General features: G+C 40.1%; 2 protein-coding genes across 5 annotated transcripts in view; one reads left to right on the top strand and one right to left on the bottom strand.

The window, feature by feature from the left end:
• AK3 (adenylate kinase 3) overlaps nt 1-5,790 on the top strand; it is a 32,366-nt gene extending 26,576 nt beyond the window's left edge. For 3 of the 4 annotated variants that reach the window (XM_072858721.1, XM_072858718.1, XM_072858720.1), the window contains exons 3-5: nt 978-1,150; nt 3,440-3,558; nt 4,944-5,790. In XM_072858721.1, coding sequence (XP_072714822.1) covers nt 978-1,150; nt 3,440-3,558; nt 4,944-5,067 — 416 coding nt within the window. In that variant the 3' untranslated portion in view covers nt 5,068-5,790. The remainder of the gene's footprint in view (nt 1-977; nt 1,151-3,439; nt 3,559-4,943) is intronic. The other variant, XM_072858717.1, reaches the window with a different exon arrangement.
• Nucleotides 5,791-7,867: 2,077 nt separating this feature from the next.
• Nucleotides 7,868-17,175, bottom strand: CDC37L1 (cell division cycle 37 like 1, HSP90 cochaperone). Its single transcript, XM_072858716.1, has 7 exons — nt 16,965-17,175; nt 15,248-15,529; nt 13,743-13,833; nt 10,931-11,046; nt 10,502-10,624; nt 9,443-9,598; nt 7,868-8,622 (listed from the first exon to the last, which is right to left on the bottom strand). The coding sequence occupies exons 1-7, from the start codon at nt 17,067-17,069 to the stop codon at nt 8,521-8,523; spliced, it is 975 nt and encodes a 324-aa protein (XP_072714817.1). The 5' UTR covers nt 17,070-17,175; the 3' UTR covers nt 7,868-8,520.
• Nucleotides 17,176-17,222: the final 47 nt, after the last annotated feature.

The following is a 17,222-nucleotide window of genomic DNA, read 5'->3' as shown; positions in this document are numbered from 1 at the left end:
ATCAGCCAATGTTATGCAAAGAGGAGTTTCTTAAGTTTGTACTTATCAGTACTTGCCTTTATGGAGACATTTACTTGTATAGTATGATGAAAATTACAAGCTACTGAAGAACATGAGACTGCGCAAGAGCTTTGTGGGAGAGGTATTATTCCAGTGAATCTGTGGTGCAATAGCGTGTTCTGCAGTAGCTTTGACCACTAAAGTTCTTGTGGTCAATTTTTCTGTTTAAATTCTTTGTGGAGATCTTGGTTTTCTTGTTCTCTGTTTCCCCCCTCCCCCGCTTAAGTTCCACTGGATTTCTCTAGTAGTAACATGTGCCTTTGAAGACATGCTACCAGAGCCATAGAGTTCGTGGGGCAAAATGCAGTCTTTTAAGTGAAAAGACAGTTCAGCCTGAGTGTTCTAACAGTCATCATCCCCGAGGATAGTTTGATACACTACACTTTCCAGAACCCTTTCTAAAGCTACTCTTTTATGTAAAATTAATCCTGGACTGCCTCTGGTAGATATATTGGGCTTACTGAACTGAATAAGATAGGTTTGTAATGGTCATCCCCTTAAGCCAGACTTACACAACTGTGGAAGTCAGAGTTGTCACAAATGTTTCTAGGTTGTTCCAGACCTCTGAGTGAACTGCCTGTAGCTTTTATTGTTCAAAATGTGTATACAATGCTTTTATTCAATATAGTGGTATGTATGTAGCACATATGAGTATGGGGTCTTTTTGCATTTATTTGTTACACTTTTGGGAAGATGATTAACTGAAATGAGGAAATGGAAGCTGGGATGCGTTTAACAAGTTAAAGTGCCATTACACACTGCAGAATACTTGGAAAATCTGATGTCTTTTCAACTTTTACAGTATGACTGTTTTTTTTTTTTTCTGTCTCACAATTATTTTCTCTAATGACTGAACCCAGGTGATTCTCGCTATAACTCTGCCTTTGGATTTTTATGGAGTTGTTTCCTTTAAAAAGGTTTCCCCAGAACGGTTGCTCAGGCAGAAGCCCTGCATAAAGAATGTCAAATAGACACTGTGATTGACCTAGATGTGCCATTTGAGACGATAAAACGTCGGCTCACAGCACGTTGGATCCACTCTGCTAGTGGCAGAGTCTACAATCTTGAATTCAGTCCTCCCAAAGTGCAGGTAAGCAATACGTGCCAGTGTTGGTGCTAAATAAATGTTGCATTGCATCTGGTAATTGCAGTAAAATACTGTTTGCATATGTTGTTGCAAAACACAGTAGCTCAGAAGAAAAAGGCTCATTTCATCTCTTAGGATCACAGAACCTTTCTGGTAACACCCTCTCTCTGAAGGTATGTTAGTGACCTGGTAGAAGCTCAAGCTGATGGAAAATTTATCTGTCCCCTGCAGAATGAAATACCATGGTGTTTTGTAAGCTCTTGTTAAAGCTGTCCACTGATCTGGAATACTCTGTCTTGCGCACTGGCGTAGGAGTTGGGCATGTTTTTAACCTGTTCTGCAAGTTTGCAGTGTCAAAATGTAGTTTTCTTTCCTGTCCTCCAGAGGACTGATTCTTTGTATCTAGGAAGCACGCTGAATCATCAGTCAGAGGAATCCACTTAATGCTTTCCCTGTGTTTACATTTAACCAGGACAGGTATTTTCAAGGGAACAGTTGTTGTATTGCAAAATTAGATGTAGAAACTTGCCAGTGAGGGAAGCTTCTCAACAGATCAAAGAGGTTATGGCTTGAGCTATCCTAAAGAGGAATAGTAAACTCGAAGATAACGATTGTACATTGTTACCTTGAGATTTTTGAGGAACTTGGATTAGCCTTAGTGCAACTCAGCTTAAACTGTATTTCATCCTTAACTCTAAATAACTTACCTGTTGTGTCATCACATTTCACCTGGAAGCTCTATCAAGTTGCATCAGAAGCATAGCAGGCCTTGTAGTTTTTGGATTTCAGTGTTGCAGGAAAAGAGGCCAGCTGAAATAGCAGGTAAGCACTGGAAGTGAGCAACTGGAAACACTGCTTTTGTACTGTTTAAAACGTGGTGTTTTAAGGCAAGCTGCAACAGGGAATTATCAGACCTACCAAAGAGTGGGCTTCAGCTGCAACAGCTTTGCTATTAGGAACACTCCACTCTACCTTCCACTAATTAGCAGGCATAGTAAATGTAGTAAAGTAGATTGCAATATTTAAGTGAAACCATGGAATGGAGCTGAACAGCTGAAATACAGTTGTCTCCGTTATCTAATACACCTGCAAAACATTTACTTACTCAACAGAACCAAAAGATTATGGCTTTAGAGTTAATGCAAGGCTGAAGGCTCAATATTTGATAGGTACAATGAAGGCACTAGTCTGGCTGCCTGCACAGATGCTAGAACGAAACATTTGAGTGTTCTCAATTATTGTGTTATGTAAACAAGGTAAGTTGGACCATATAAGTCCATCTCTAATATGACACATGTTCTGGAACAGATTTTCTTCACACCTTCATGAACAGAGAACCTTACTGAACATTGACGCTTATTGATTTTCTGAAACTGACTGCCAGAATGCAAGCAGGAAAGGAAGACATTTTTGTGGTCTAATTGGCTTTGTACTTGCAGGATCACTCATGTTTCCACTCCAAATGTCAGATTAAATTTGTCTTTAGGGAAAATCAAAATTCTTGAGGATTTACTTAATATGTACGAAGGAGCAAAGAGTCCCTTCTATCTGTGGTGGATCATATTGTGTCCTTAGATGCACAATGATTCAAGGCACCTAAGAAGGAGCCAACTTTTATGCCACTAACTAGTCCTTCATGAGATATGCCAGTGGTCAATAATTTCTTCAGTCCTTGCTGGTTTCAAAGCTTAAAAGCTCCATAATCACTTAAAGCACTTCAGTAAATTGGAGGTGAAATGTGCAGTAAAGTAAGAGCTGTCATAGTTCACACATTATGTCCCTATCTCTGTTTACTGAATCCTAGAAAAACTTCAGGTGGCTTTTATGCCATTTTTTGTACAGCTCTTGCTACATGATAACTCTTCCATTTTGCAACTTAAAGGGCCATTAACTCTTTTCCCCATTTCAGTATAGTCAAACAATGGTCCACTTGGTCTCCTCCTCGTTTCCTGTTATGCAGGAACGTATTACCAACAATACTGTTTTCCCTCATATATGAAGGTTTTGTCTACACATTTCCCATATTCAATGGATGTTCCAGAGGACAAATTAGTCAAGTTACTATGACCTGATGTTCATTGCCAATACTGAGAAAATATTTTTAACTGATGGACTGTTTTACTGGCAAGTCAACGTCTTCCATTCCAGATAAGATATGGGCAGTAGCCTTTCTCTTTATAAGCAGAAATCTACACCTTTACTAACTGGAAACTGATCATAATTTAAATAGAAAATTACACAAAACATACTTAAACAGAAATAAGACCAGTGGTTGCTTTTAACCATGATTAGGGCATTGATGATATTACTGGAGAGCCACTTGTTCAGCGTGATGATGATAAGCCAGAGACGGTTACCAAGAGGCTGCAGGCTTATGATGCACAAACAAAACCTGTTCTAGAATATTATCGGTAAGTAGTAAAATCTATTCTTCCACATTCTAAAAGCTTCTTCCACCTTAGCATAGTGAGGAACAGATCTCTTCAGTTACAGAGATATTGCAACAGTGAACGTGGTATGAGTAGCAGTGTATCTTTCATCAGCTCAATAAGAAATCAGCCCAGTAAAATGAGCATGTTTTCCACTGTTACATGAAACCTCTTCAGGAGCCTGCTTAGCAAAAGAGCCTTTCACTGCAGCCATATTTAGCTTTACAAAGAGCACTATGCGTTATTCAATATGTGATAGTACTGTTCCGAGCAACATAGCTCTGGTTATTAAGGTAACAGAGACAGTATATTTTTTGGGAAGATTTAACAGTATTTTCTCTTCTGGATGTGTAAGTAGCAGCCCTCCTAACAAGGGCAAGGGGTCAAGAAGTGATACACAAATAGAAAAACTGTTAACAAGGATTTAAAAGTGGCTGTTCTAAGAACAGGATTGTGACGGGCACAGCTAGCAAGACTCTTCGGCAATAAGTAGCTATTTGAGAATACTGCCATTTGCACTGTGGAATGATAACAAATTATTAGTTCTTTTAAAAGCCAAAATTATACACAAAATTTATTTTAATGTAAAGCTGCAAATATCACATTGCTAATATAGAGATAATAGTAGGTCACCATGTAGAGTTCTGTAGTCTTATCTTGCCTAGACAAAGAAATCAGACTCTCTTTGACAACATCCTGAAGTGACTGTCCTTCCTCTGTCTCCATATCCACCACCCTTCATTATGCTCTACCAAAACTGTTGAGCAGAAGACTAGAAGCTCCATCTTTGGGGTGGTTAAGTTTTAAAGAAGGAGTTTTTCTGGATTGACAATGATTTTCCTGACTTTGGTAGCTTTCTGAAGTGAAAATGCCTCAAAGCACCACAGTAAGACATAGGCCTAAGCTGCTGTTATTACTGATAATAACATACTTTACAGATAAAACTAGCTAGTAGAACTAATTCATAATAACTTGATTGTGCCTGGTTCACTTGCTTGTTCTGATGCACCTTCTTTGATCCTTGAGGTGTAACTTTATAATACCTGGATTAGTTGCAGTTGTTTGGATGACTGCTGTATAGCATGTGCTGTATGACTGCATTGCTGCTTATTTTTACCTTTCATAGTTTGTTATTAAGTGCTCTGTGGACAGCTGTCAGTTTTATGAACTGATGTGGCCAACAGCTCACTGTTTGAGGAAGAGAGTAATGCACGTCCAGCCTGCATTCCCAATGTTATGGCTGTTCTTGGTGTTAAATCACATGCATAATTGCACCCTCCTGCCAGGGCAATCTTAAAGTGAGGTGGAGATCCTGGAACAATTAAACAATTTGCCTTCTGTAATCCTTTCTTCTTTTTCTTCCTTAGGGAAAAAGGGTTATTGAAATCCTTCTCTGGAACAGAAACCAATAAGATCTGGCCACATATCTATGCTTTCCTCCAAACCAAGTTGCCAGATGTGAGCCAGAAAGATGCTGCCACTCCCAGGTGAAAATAGGTCTAACTTCTGCTCATCTGTCATAGCTCACACTTGATTACATGAGATTCAGCAATCAAGGATTTCTCTAAGTAGTCTACCAGACTGATCAATAATTGAAGTCTAATGTTGTCCTTAACTTACATCATGACAAAACTTTGTTGCCTGTGGTTCTCACTTTAATGCTGTATTTTTTTATATTAAATATACCTAATTTTTGTAATATAGTAACTGACTTTAACAAAAGCAGCTACTCTTGTGTCTCTTATTCAGAAAATATTTATGTCTTCAAATATTGACTGGTGAAGGAAACAGTTCAGAATACAGCTTAATTAAAAAGCACATTATTTTATTTACTTACTCATGAAATGTAGCGCAAAGCAATGATAAGGACATGAAAGCATGTTTCTTGAATATGTGATTAGTTGGGGCCAGCCAGAAGCTGTGGGGAGCCATGACCACCATTCTGCAAAAAGCCATTTCAGACCAGAACTGGCATACGTATAGGTTGATCTCATGGGAGACAGTCACCTTCTTCTACTTCTGCTTGCACAGATGTTAGGTGATTTTGCTGGGCTTAAATTACCCTTAACACTTGCTTGGATGATTGGCCTCACTACTACGTTTATATTTCTGCCCTCAGAGCACCCATCTTGCAGGCATGAAAAAATGGAGTTTCAGTGATGTGTAACACATTTGGTAAAGCCTGTGTGCAGCTGTGTAAGACTTTATTGGTAAAAAGACAGCAGATACTGAGCAGATGAAGTATAATCTGGTAAGCCTGTAGCTACATGATCTTGACTAGTGAATGTGTCTTTTCTACTATCTTTGAAAAAACAACTGCTCATTGATGCCAATGCCAGGATTTCCAGTGGTCAAATTATTAACTTTGTTGTATTACTGTAGCAAGTTTTATTGTAGCAGTTGGACTGTTTTTCAGGAGTTCATATTACTCACTCATGTCTCTGACCAGCTCTTCTATGTATTTATTCACTAGATAAGTGGAGTTACAAACCTCCCCAGGCCACACACTTCTTAACAGTCCAGGTAATGCAGACATTGCTATTTTTCAGTGAACTCTCCTAGCCCTGTTTTTATGCTCACCAAATTGAGAGTTTCAAGAAGAGTCAGAAAAACTTGAGGACAAACAACTCTGTCTAGGCAACGTCTGAAGTAGCTGTGTCCTACTAACACAGGTCCCAATCTCCTTTTGCAGTGACTGTTCATAAATGACTACAGAGCTGTGGCGCTGACATACCTTGCACTACATTTGCACATTTAGTTTTAGCGTTACCAATATTGAGACACATCTGAGTCTAAAAAAGATGGTAATTGTAGAATTTGTAAAGCTTTCCCATTACTATAAATGAACGATATGTGCAACAGCTATCACTGCAAACAGCTTTCCTTACATTCTAAAGAAAGCTTGCCAAAAGGCTGACCACTTGTACTTTCATCTTCAGAAATGTCTATATGGAGACTGTAGACTGAGTGAGTTTACAGATGCACTTCCTTAAAGTCATGGTTAGAAAACAGTAGCTACCACATCACTGAGAATCAAGTTCAATGAGAAACCCCGATGCGCTGCTTACTTCTATTTATTTTGATTTCAATAAAAAGCAGCTATGCTTGGTTTTTTGCCAGCCTACATAAGTTTCAGCTCACCAGAAGGGGGAGGGAATCTCCTTATGATTTGACACTTGTTCCCACACCATCCAGTTTTAGCCCCTTAGAAACTTTAAAAATAACTTTCAGTACATTACAGGTTGCTAGATCAATGTGGCTCTACTGCTAATGGTAGCAATTGGAAGTCACTGTGCTACACTGCCCTTACTACCCTTGTACGTAACATTCAGTTAAATAACAACCTGAAGTTATTAGTTTCCCTTAATAATTAATTAATTATTAAGGAAGAGGCAGTGTTTACTTATCCTCTCTGGAGTATCTGTCAAACTTAAAAATTTAGATAACTACTGAAGCTGGTTATCTCTAATTTGCATCTGGGACAGAGCTGCTGCTTGCTCCTTTATCCTCAGTCTGTCTGCAGAACTGCTAGAGAACACAAGGCACATGAAAAGCTATTTCTATCAGTGGATCTGGAGTTCCTACTTTTCCTACTGCATTTGTACTAATACTCACTCTGGTATATACTACAGACTTAGACTTTTCCCTGTCTCTGCTATAGCCAAAGCTGAAAATCACTTGATCTCACCGCAGCTTTTGCCTGAATGAGCAACTGCAGGTAGACTGTGTTCATCAAACTACTGAAATCTAGATACCTTCCAGACCTTACATAAAATCAGAACAATACAGTAAAGGACTGAGAGCGTGTACTGATACCATTATTTGAGATATGAGCTACAGTATACATTTTTATAGATAGAACTGCTGTAATAGCAGCAAATTAGAAAAGCAGAGTAGGATTTTGGATTGCAGAGCTTCTGTGGAAGGCCTTGTCTAGAAATAGTATTTGGATTTCCAGGTCCTCAAACAGGAAGCTTTTAATGATTTTCCACTTTAATTGTTTGAGTTGGCAGTGTCAGAAACCCACTTTAGTAGCATATGAAATACCTTTCAAACCCCATATGACACCTTACCCTATATGAACTGCAACAAAGTTTTTTGTTTAAACTGAAGCCTTAGCCTAACCCTTGTACAAGTTCCCCCCATATCCCCTCTATCAAATACTTCTCCCTGTAATGAGACTTGGTTTAAAAAAAAAAAAATCTGAAGTTAGCCTTCTGAACAAGAAGAGAGTCAGACTCTCAGAAATCATACAACCCAGCACTCATATGTAGACAAGCGTTGCTTATATTTTAGGATAAAACCAAGTTATGTTTAATGAAAGCACAATGTAACATTTAAATCCCCTTAGTAGAGGTAGAAAGCCAGTGTTTTAAATCTAATCCATTCAGATCTGAAATACTGATACCAGATATTGATTTATTGCTATTAGTGATAACCAAATTTGAGAGCTTATAATGTCAGCAAGGTAGCATGAATACAGTTGTGATCTCCAATATTCATAGAGTAAAACATGTCCACATCTGTAAGACAATAGCAGATTCTACCAAGAATCTACTGCTTCTTGTAAACATTGTATTTGTGCAGATTTTTTTTTCATACTTTAATTTCTAAAGTCATGAAAGGCAAGGTTAGTAGCAGAAAACACATCCAGTTTCACATTCGGCAGTAGGAGAACCCTGCTCTTCAAGGACAACCAAAAACCTAGCAGCACATTTTCAAACAAAATTACAAGTTTTTCTGAATTACCCACCCTTCAAAATCCCTTCCCCCCTAAAACCAAACAACAACAACAACAACAACAAAAATCTGACACCAAAAATAAAGTGCAGTACCCAGAAAAATAAGTGTCAAGAAAATAGCCATGTTTGTTTCTTTGGGGGGAGAGGGTGGGAAGAAAGAAAGAAAAAAAAAGAAGAGTACTTGGCCTCAGTCTTAAGAGTACTATACTGTGTCCATCATTTTGGATTCTTCTTCATCTCTTTGTATCACAGAGTTTAAACTGCAGACATCTGTGTTTATGGAACCTTGTAGGTCACCTGTGTTCTGGAACAGATGAAAAATTGACAGCTTAATTCTCCATAACTGTATGGGGGGGGGGGGGGGGGGGGGAAACAGAGAGATTTTAGCTTAAGTTGGATTCATCATGTTGTCCATCTTAAGATGAGACAAATTTGCAATAGTAAGGAAATAAGTTCTGAAAAATTCATCAACCAATATTATCTCACTGTGTCAAGAATTCTTTAAATTTGCTGGCATATCTTGTATTTGGTTTCAATATTTCTAGCAGTTGACTGCACATTTACTTAAAATTCAGCTGTTGGATCTTACTTGAGAGGTACTTTAATCAAATTATTTAAAATAAGTAGTTTCAATTGTGACTCCTTCCCTAATGCCTAATTTCTGACAATCTTTTAAGTTGCTTCTTCATTCCAGAATGTGGCCATCACTAGTACTGTAACAAAAGACCTAAGTATCCTCAGTTTACTTTATCACAACAGAATTTCCTTAGGCTTGACTTACCTGAATGATCCCATGAATATACTGAAAGCCCATTTCACTGCTTGTGGTAAAGACTGTGAATACAATTCTAGCATCTGATCAGTTTTATGATGCAGTGTTTAAGCATGAAAATGTAAGGACACTGAACTAACATATGCTTTTGACCTTATGCTGATGCTTTCTGAATTCCAGCAAGTAAAAAGAAAGCCCAGATAGGCCTTGCATATTGATAATACTGCACGTTATATCCTGAGCACTAGCAGTCCTAGGAATAATCCTCTTTATATTTCAGAAAGGTACAGCTTCTCAAGGCAGGACCTACTCCAACTTTAGTTAAATTAATTTCTAGAAATAATAGACCTACCTGTGAAAAAGATGTCAGGTCTCCTACGCAACCAGGATTGACACTGAGATCATGTAGTAACATAGTTTGAAATCCATGTGATTGTGACCAGATTCTCACTCTTGTCTTGAATGCCTCAAGTTCATTTTTAAAAGCCTCAAAATAGGCTTCTCCTGTCTGCAAAGAGAAAAATGAAATATTTGCACTTCAGCTGGATTTACTTTTGAGTTTTAAGCATACACAGTGCTGAAAAAAAACACACAGTAATGCATGTTATACCCTTTGGGGAATAACAACTGTGAACAACTCAACAATAATGTTAGTCAACTTAAAATGAAATTTCAGGTAGATTTATTTTTAAGACAATCTGTAGTACTTATATGTAGAAGCAAAGTAACTGATTTATCTAAGGACATGTAAAATTAAATCTAATTTTAGCCTTTCCTTTATTCCAACTCAGAAGCCAGTACCCTTAGAAGAACAGGTGCTTGTTGTAGCACTCTGGTCAAAAGTAAATTACGAGTTGACTCGCACTTTAACTGAACTCCTTTAGGCAATACAGAGATCCATCAGAGTCTTGAATAACTGAATACAGTCTACAGCAAACCACAGTTTCAGTCTTCCTGCATTTCTCCTGCATAGCTCTGGATTGCTCTATTTCAGTAATGAGAAAGGGACACTATTTTTGGGCCCCACTGTGAAATGCAGATTAAATGGGAAGTTGTTTAAATACACAGGTACACTGTGAAAACACAGGTGTAATTAGCCAAAATCAGTCCTTAAACTGGTCTATGTTTGCTGTTTGTACTTAGTTAATACTTGTGTATAATAACCCTGTTGTCCCCCTGCTGTATCTTGCTTTTCCTCTGGGATAAGCAAAATGCACTAAACTGTCATTTTCAGAATCAGAATTACACCAAAATATTCTGTCTAGAAAAGATTTGCTAACAAAACACTTTCCCATAAGCCTAAGTCAGTCAATAAAATATTTAGCCTCCTATGGTTAGGAAGAAACCTCTAAAACACTGGTCCCTTGTACAGCATCAGGAGTTTCTCCCATCATTACCCAAGTTGACTTACTTTGGCTTTTTGGAAGAAGAGACGAAAACAGCCTCTTGGATCCACATTGCAGCTTCTGGCAATTTCTATAATAAACTGCATTACAACTGCTTGGTGTGCTACTTGCTCCATCAGAGCTCTTTTCTGAAAAAAAAAAAAAAAGTTAATGTTATGATTTAAAGATATTTCCTGTAATTATATTTCTAAAATTCAGCATAATTGCCTTTTGTTCTAGTTCCTAAACAGATGAGAACTGATGCTCACAGAAGCAAAGGGACTGATAATTAGCTATAACTAGACATATATGTGACAATGCACTATAGAGTTTTCTTCAGGAAAGTAGAGAGAGGGCGGGAAGAACAGTTAAACAGCTAATCAAGTTGGTCAGCTTTTCTATAGTGCAAGTGGGAAACTGTACGCTTTCAAACAATTTAAGCATCTTCTTCATACCTGTTCAGCTTCTAGATGAAAACACCACAACGTGAGATATCTAGATGTTTCTTCACATACAAGATATGGGTGATCAGACAAAAATCTTTGACTATCATCCCATCTGCTTAGCATACCTAATAAGAGAAACATAGTTAAGATATTCTAAATGTATAAATGATTTAATGCAGCAAGGAAGTTACTTGAATTGATACCCCAGTATATAACACCTTTGCAATTCACTAACCTCAGAATGACCGCACGCAGCTAAATTTGGGGGATTTATTTATACATCAACCAACGCTGAAAGAGCATTACCAGAAGGTATAATCACACTTTGAAGATACTAAAAGTAGATTTTAACAGTCACAATTTCCTGTATTTTAATGCATGTCTAGCATCGTTGAGAAGTTATTTTTAATCAGTTCTCATACACACTAACAAAGTGGTGTAGGTATCTATTAGTTACATCATCAAATAGTTTTAAAAGTTTATGGATAGAGATTTACATTCAGTGATTCTGACAAACACAAATCTAAATGTTTGCAAATGATGCAAAAAAAAGAGTGTGTAGTCTGTCAAAAATGAAAGTGCTTCTAACACATGATTTGCTAGGGTTTTAAGAAATTCAAATTTAATTACCGGAACAGCTTGATCTCAAAAAGCAAAGCCACATCAGTATTGGAAAGTTAACTAGAAGACTGAATTGTGATAGCATGAAGCTACGTTCATGTAAAGAGCTGAGTTTAAAAATCAGAACTAAATACTCAGACCACTTCTTAAAATTGTCCTTCATGTATCACTGACAGTCAAGTCATTACTGGCAACAGGTACCACACGTACAGCTTTACCCATCTTATCAGCATATAATTATAACTGGGCTAAAGATAATTCAGTGGTAATGACCTAAGCTCATCTTAATTCTAGCGAACAAATCCCTAAAGAGAAAGCAATGGCTAATATTTCTTTTGGCTGTTTTCAAGAGAGCTATTCCACATAAGTTCTTTATTGCTTGGAAGCCAGAGCAGGATCGAGAAACAGGACTCATGCATTGTGGTTAGCGAAGTCCACACTGCCCCTTGGCAGCAGCTAGCACAGAATAAGAGACTTGAAAGAGCATTAATGTACTGTCCCTTTTTACAATAGACTTACGTATTTTGAATTAAAGTAACAATACGGCTTTGAATTTAGGAGGTAAGAAAAGAATTTATGACCTTCTGTAACAAGGTTGTTTCTGTAACAGCTTAATCTGAATTTAGACAACAAAGTAATTTTGCCCAACGCTTAGCTAGGAAGCCTGCAAGAAAGACACTTTTTCTGCTGAAATGCACAGCAGGGGAGATGTCTTCTGATTCTGCTGTCATTACACTTAGCAGTTAAGGTATTTGAGAGAACCTGTGCCTATCACTGCTATTTGCATACTTTTGACAGTGTTGTGCCTCAACTTGGTACTTGCAAGGCTTGCTAAGGCTAACAGGGCTAGAAACGCTTTCTTTAAAACAGTTTAAGATCCTTAGAAGCCAAACAGCTTAGTAAAAATGAGTTTGTACAAAGAACTGAATTTTGCCAACTCAGTCCTGCTCTTAATTGTTCTGGAATTCCAGATATGGCTATACTATACCATAATCTGAAACCAGCCTGTAACTAAGAATGGAAAGCACTTCAGAGAACCATCAAAATTTCAGATATGTTACGAGACCAGCTTTGTGCTTGTCCTGGTTTCAGCTGGGATAGAGTTAATTTTCTTCCTAGTAGCTGGTATAGTGCTGTGTTTTGGATTTAGTATGAGAATAATATTGATAACATGCTGATGTTTTGGTTGTTGCTAAGTGGTGTTTACACTGGCCAAGGACTTTTCAGCTTCCCATGCTCTGCCAGGTGCACAAGAAACTGGGAGGGGGCACAACCAGGATAGTTGATCCAAACTGGCCACAGGGCTATTCCATACCATATGGCATCATGCTCAGTATTTAAACTGGGGGAAGTTGGCTGGGGGCAGCGATTGCTGCTTGGGGACTGGCTGGGCATCAGTCAGCGGGTGGTGAGCAGTTGTATCACTGTTCCCCCCCCCCGGGGTTTTGTTCCTCTCTCACTCTCTCGTTTTCCTTCTCATTACAATTTATTATTATTATTATTTTGTTCCAATTATTGAACTGTTCTTATCTCAACCCACAAGTTTTCTTACTTTTGCTCTTCCGATTCTCTCCCCCATCGCACCGGGGGCGGGGGGGGAGCAATCAGCTGTGTGGTATTTAATTGCCGACTAGGGCTAAACCACAAGAGTGCTTAATTGGGTTCAACAGTTATGACAGAGCTGAAGTGACACCTAGTGGATAATTAAATATAATTTTAAGAAATGCACAATTCCATGCACACATACTCTCAGTAGATGTTTACAGACATTTCCCTTTAATCAGTCATTACCCTTGTAGCTTAATAGCCACCAGAAAAACATTTATTAAAAGGAGACAGCTATGGACAATCCCATGCACTCCTATACACAACTTGCATTTCCATGAATGTCCCTGCCTTTTCCCACTGAACAGCAGAAAAAGCTGCTAGAACTTTAGTTTTCAGGGCTTAAGCTCATTTGAGTATTAATTTTTAATTTTTTTTTTTAAATTTAAGTTCTTATTGATCACAGGAACTAACAAGCTTCTACAATTTACACCTTATTTCCCTTTGAAATTATTTTCTGTCCTGATAAAATAAAGCTGAACAGTCTTTTAGCCAGGTCTTTCATCTGTTAGCATTAATTCTGCACAATAGGGAGCAAACCTACACAAATTCTGTAGAAGTTTGAACTGCAAAATGTTGGAAAAAGCACACTCACCAAAGTGTCTAATCTTTTGTTCATGTTTTTGCATAAGGGGTTCAGACACATCTTCATCTTCTATTTCTTTTCTTTTTTGATTAATAAAACTCTGAGGAAGAGAAAAATTGTACCGTCACAGAAACGCCAGACATACCCTTTTGTGATATATAGGAGTATTATATTTAATACGTTACTATTTAAAGGGCTATGTTCTAATTTTAGAGTCATGACATATACTTGAGAAGGCTTTCTTTAAAAAAAGTGCATTACCTAATAATAGAGTTTAAAAGTCTCATTATAGTCTACTGACCAAAGAACTCTGAGAAACTTGTGTCCTCAGGTAGGAACTTACTGATCTGTCAACAATGAGAATCATGGATATTGCAGCCTGGATGCAGCTAAATCAGTGAAATTAGGACATGCGCTAGCTGTTCAAACTAAATTGTGAAATCAAAGCTGAGATTCTACTGTAAAAAAAGTTTGTGCTAAATAATCTGTATTACAGTAGTAATTATTAGAGGCAAACTAACAGTTTCACTTTTTAAGAATTTGGCACAATAGAGCACACTCTTCATGTGAAGAAACTGTTGTTCAGTGCATTTGGCAACACTTGCACTACATAGAATCATAGAGTGGTTTGGGTTAGATGGGACATATAAAGATCATGTAGTTCCACCCCTCCCTGCCATGAACAGGGACATCTTTCACTAGATCAGGTTGCTCAAAGCCCCATCCAACCTGACCTTGAACACTTCCAGGAATGGGGCATTCACAGTTTCTCTGGGCAACCTGTTCCAATGTCTCACCACCCTCATCGTGAAAAATTTCTTCCTTATATCCAATCTAAACCTACCCTCTTTCAGTTTAAAACCATTACCCCTTTTCTATCACTACAGGCCATGATAAAAAAGTCTCTCTTCATCTTCCTGATAAGCCCCCTTTAAGTATTGAACGGCCACAATAAGGTCAATAAGGCCTCCCCAGCACCTTCTCTTCTCCAAGCTGAACAACCCCAACTCTCTCAACCTTTCTTCATAGGAGAGGTGTTCAATCCCTCCGACCGTTTTAATGGCCCTCCTCTGGACCTGTTCCAACAGGTCCATGTCTTTCTTATGCTGGGGACCCCAGAGCTGGACGCAGTAGTCCAGGGGGGGTCTCACCAGAGCGGAGTACAGGGGCAGAATCACCTCCCTCAACCTGCTGGCCACGCTTCTTTTGATGCAGCCCAGGATAAGACTGGCTTTCTGGGCTGCAAGTGCACATTGCTGGCTCATATCTACTACCTAGGTGACCCACGCCAAGTTCTGATCCACACTTCTGGTAGAGAAATGTCATCCAGACTTGTAGTTTGAGTGCAGCTTGCTCCCTTTCATGAGGCAAAGAAAGAACTGTGTTCCCCCGCCATTTAACACATACTGTGGTTTTCTGCTGTACTGGACACAGAAGACACTCAAGACTAGTAACAAATGGAATGAAAAAAAGAGGCTGACACTTGTTTTCATGCACATTGATATGCGTCATACCTTATTAAATACCTCCTTACTAACAGGATCTGTGTTCCATAGATTCTGTCTTTCCCTCTGCTTTAGTGCTTCTTCTTTTCTTCTCCACTCTTCCTCTCTCCATCTCAACTCTGCAGCTTCAGTCTTTGCTTGAGCAGATTCCTGATCGCGGGATTCTGAATTATGCAGTGCTAAGCTACCAAGTTTTTGCTGGGCTTCTGCTAGGTTCCACGTGCATTCCACAGAGTGCTTCACGAACTCTCTTTCTTTTTGGCAGGCTAATTCAATCCCTTGGCTGTATGTCTGTGAGGAAAATCAGACATGCTGTTTATGGAGGGAAAATTGACAGTTTACAGTTTGTATAGGAGCAGATAAGCCTAAATCCCAAAGATAACGCACCTGGAAGACATCTTAGATATGCAGCATTATATTTGCAGGAGTGATGAAGCATGGTATTGTACAGCTACATGTTTTTTAGAAAGAGATTTCCAATTTGAGCAGTCTTAACTTTGTTAAGTGCCTTTGCAAAATCATGGACCATGTACTACTATCAGTAATAGTCTCCAGACTGTAAAAATAATTTTGACACAGCTGAAACCTCTCTGGCTATCTTTGGGCTGCAATGCTAGCCAAGTGTGCTATATAGACTATATACTTCTGAGAAGGAAGTATCAGTTTTGTCATGTCAGACCACAAAAGTAACTGCTGCTGCCTGCATTCCAGTGTGGATTAGTACCTAACAGATGGCCAACATCTTCCCTTAAACCGACAGTGAAAGTGGAATTTAAGTTACGACGTGGCTGAGGCCCAGCACAAGCATATGCTCCTTTTGGTCAAATCTATTGAGGAGGTCAGCACTCATAGCCGGGAGAGAAAAGTGACCTCTTAAGCAACACTGCTTATATTACTTCCAGGCATGTGCTGGGAATTCACACTCAGTAACTTCAGAAAGTATCCTCAAAAGCACATGCCATGCCTTCCCACCAAGAATGGAGGAAAAAAAACATCCGTATGTATTAGTTCCTCAACCTTCCAGTGCCATATTACGAAACGGGTGGTGCTGATAAGCTCTGGCAGAGGGACATGAAGGACAACACCAGTTGTGAAAGATGATTTGAAGGAAACTTTCATGCAAGTACATCAAAGTTCTTGTGCCAACTCTGTTTGGGAATTGCAGCATTTAGCATTTTAATTTTTTTAATAACAAAATTAAAATTTCACTGTTTGGAAAACTAATGTAATGGCAGCTCTTGCAAGAACGCGCAGAATTCCTGGCAACGCATTTCTAGAACGCCGACTCGCCCTAGCCGACAGAGAAACACACCGCTTATGTGTCTGCTTTTTAGACATAATGATGCCGGGATAACTTCAACCCCGCTCCTTCCACATCACTTCCCAAACATGGAACTGTTACCCACGGGTGGTGGCAGACGCCAGACCCCCCCCCCGCGGCAGCAGCGCATCTGCCCCCCGTGGCGTGCTCCAGGGCGGCGGAGCGGCCCCGGCGGGGAGCGGACGCTTCCGCACACCCCCGCCCCGACACGCACCGGGCTCCGCGGTGACCCACGTCCCTCCGCGGCCCCCTCCCCGCGGCGAGGTCGGGCTGCGGCCGCGGGGCAGCCGAGGCGCCCGCAGCACCGACCCGCTCGGCGCCGGCCGGGGCGGGGGAGCTGCGCCACCGGGGGCGGGAAGGGGCGCGAGGTGCCGGGACGGCAGGGGGTGGGGGGCACGGATGTACCTGCACTTCCGGCAGGCGCTGACGGGAGGCGGGAGCCCGCCCCCGCTCCTCGTCCTCCTCCGACGGCGGGCCGCCGTCCCGTGAGCGCGGGAGCCACAGCGCCATCCCCGCCGACCGCCGACCCCGGCCGCCCGCGGCGCTTACACACCTCACCGGAAGTGAGGCAGCGCACCACTTCCGTCAACCTAAGCGGGCCGCCGCGCTCCCGCCCCCGGCGCCGTCGGGCGGGGCCTGCGCCAGCCGCGCCGGGCGGGGGCG

The sequence above is a fragment of the Ciconia boyciana genome, chromosome 4 (genome assembly GCF_034638445.1).
Source record: "Ciconia boyciana chromosome 4, ASM3463844v1, whole genome shotgun sequence".
Taxonomy (NCBI): Eukaryota; Metazoa; Chordata; class Aves; order Ciconiiformes; family Ciconiidae; genus Ciconia; species Ciconia boyciana.
The sequence above is the reverse complement of the archived record's forward strand: the minus strand, read 5'-3'. Positions and strand labels throughout refer to the sequence as shown.

What these genes read in the sequence shown, in the direction of transcription:
- CDC37L1 (XM_072858716.1), bottom strand. Translation starts at nt 17,069, where the DNA reads ATGGCGCTGTGGCTCCCGCGCTCACGGGACGGCGGCCCGCCGTCGGAG. An exon ending in TTCATCTAGAAGCTGAACAG is followed by an intron (nt 10,625 to 10,930) that starts GTATGAAGAAGA and finishes TTTTTTTTTCAG; the next exon opens with AAAAGAGCTCTGATGGAGCA. An exon ending in TCTTCTTCCAAAAAGCCAAA is followed by an intron (nt 9,599 to 10,501) that starts GTAAGTCAACTT and finishes TTCTCTTTGCAG; the next exon opens with ACAGGAGAAGCCTATTTTGA.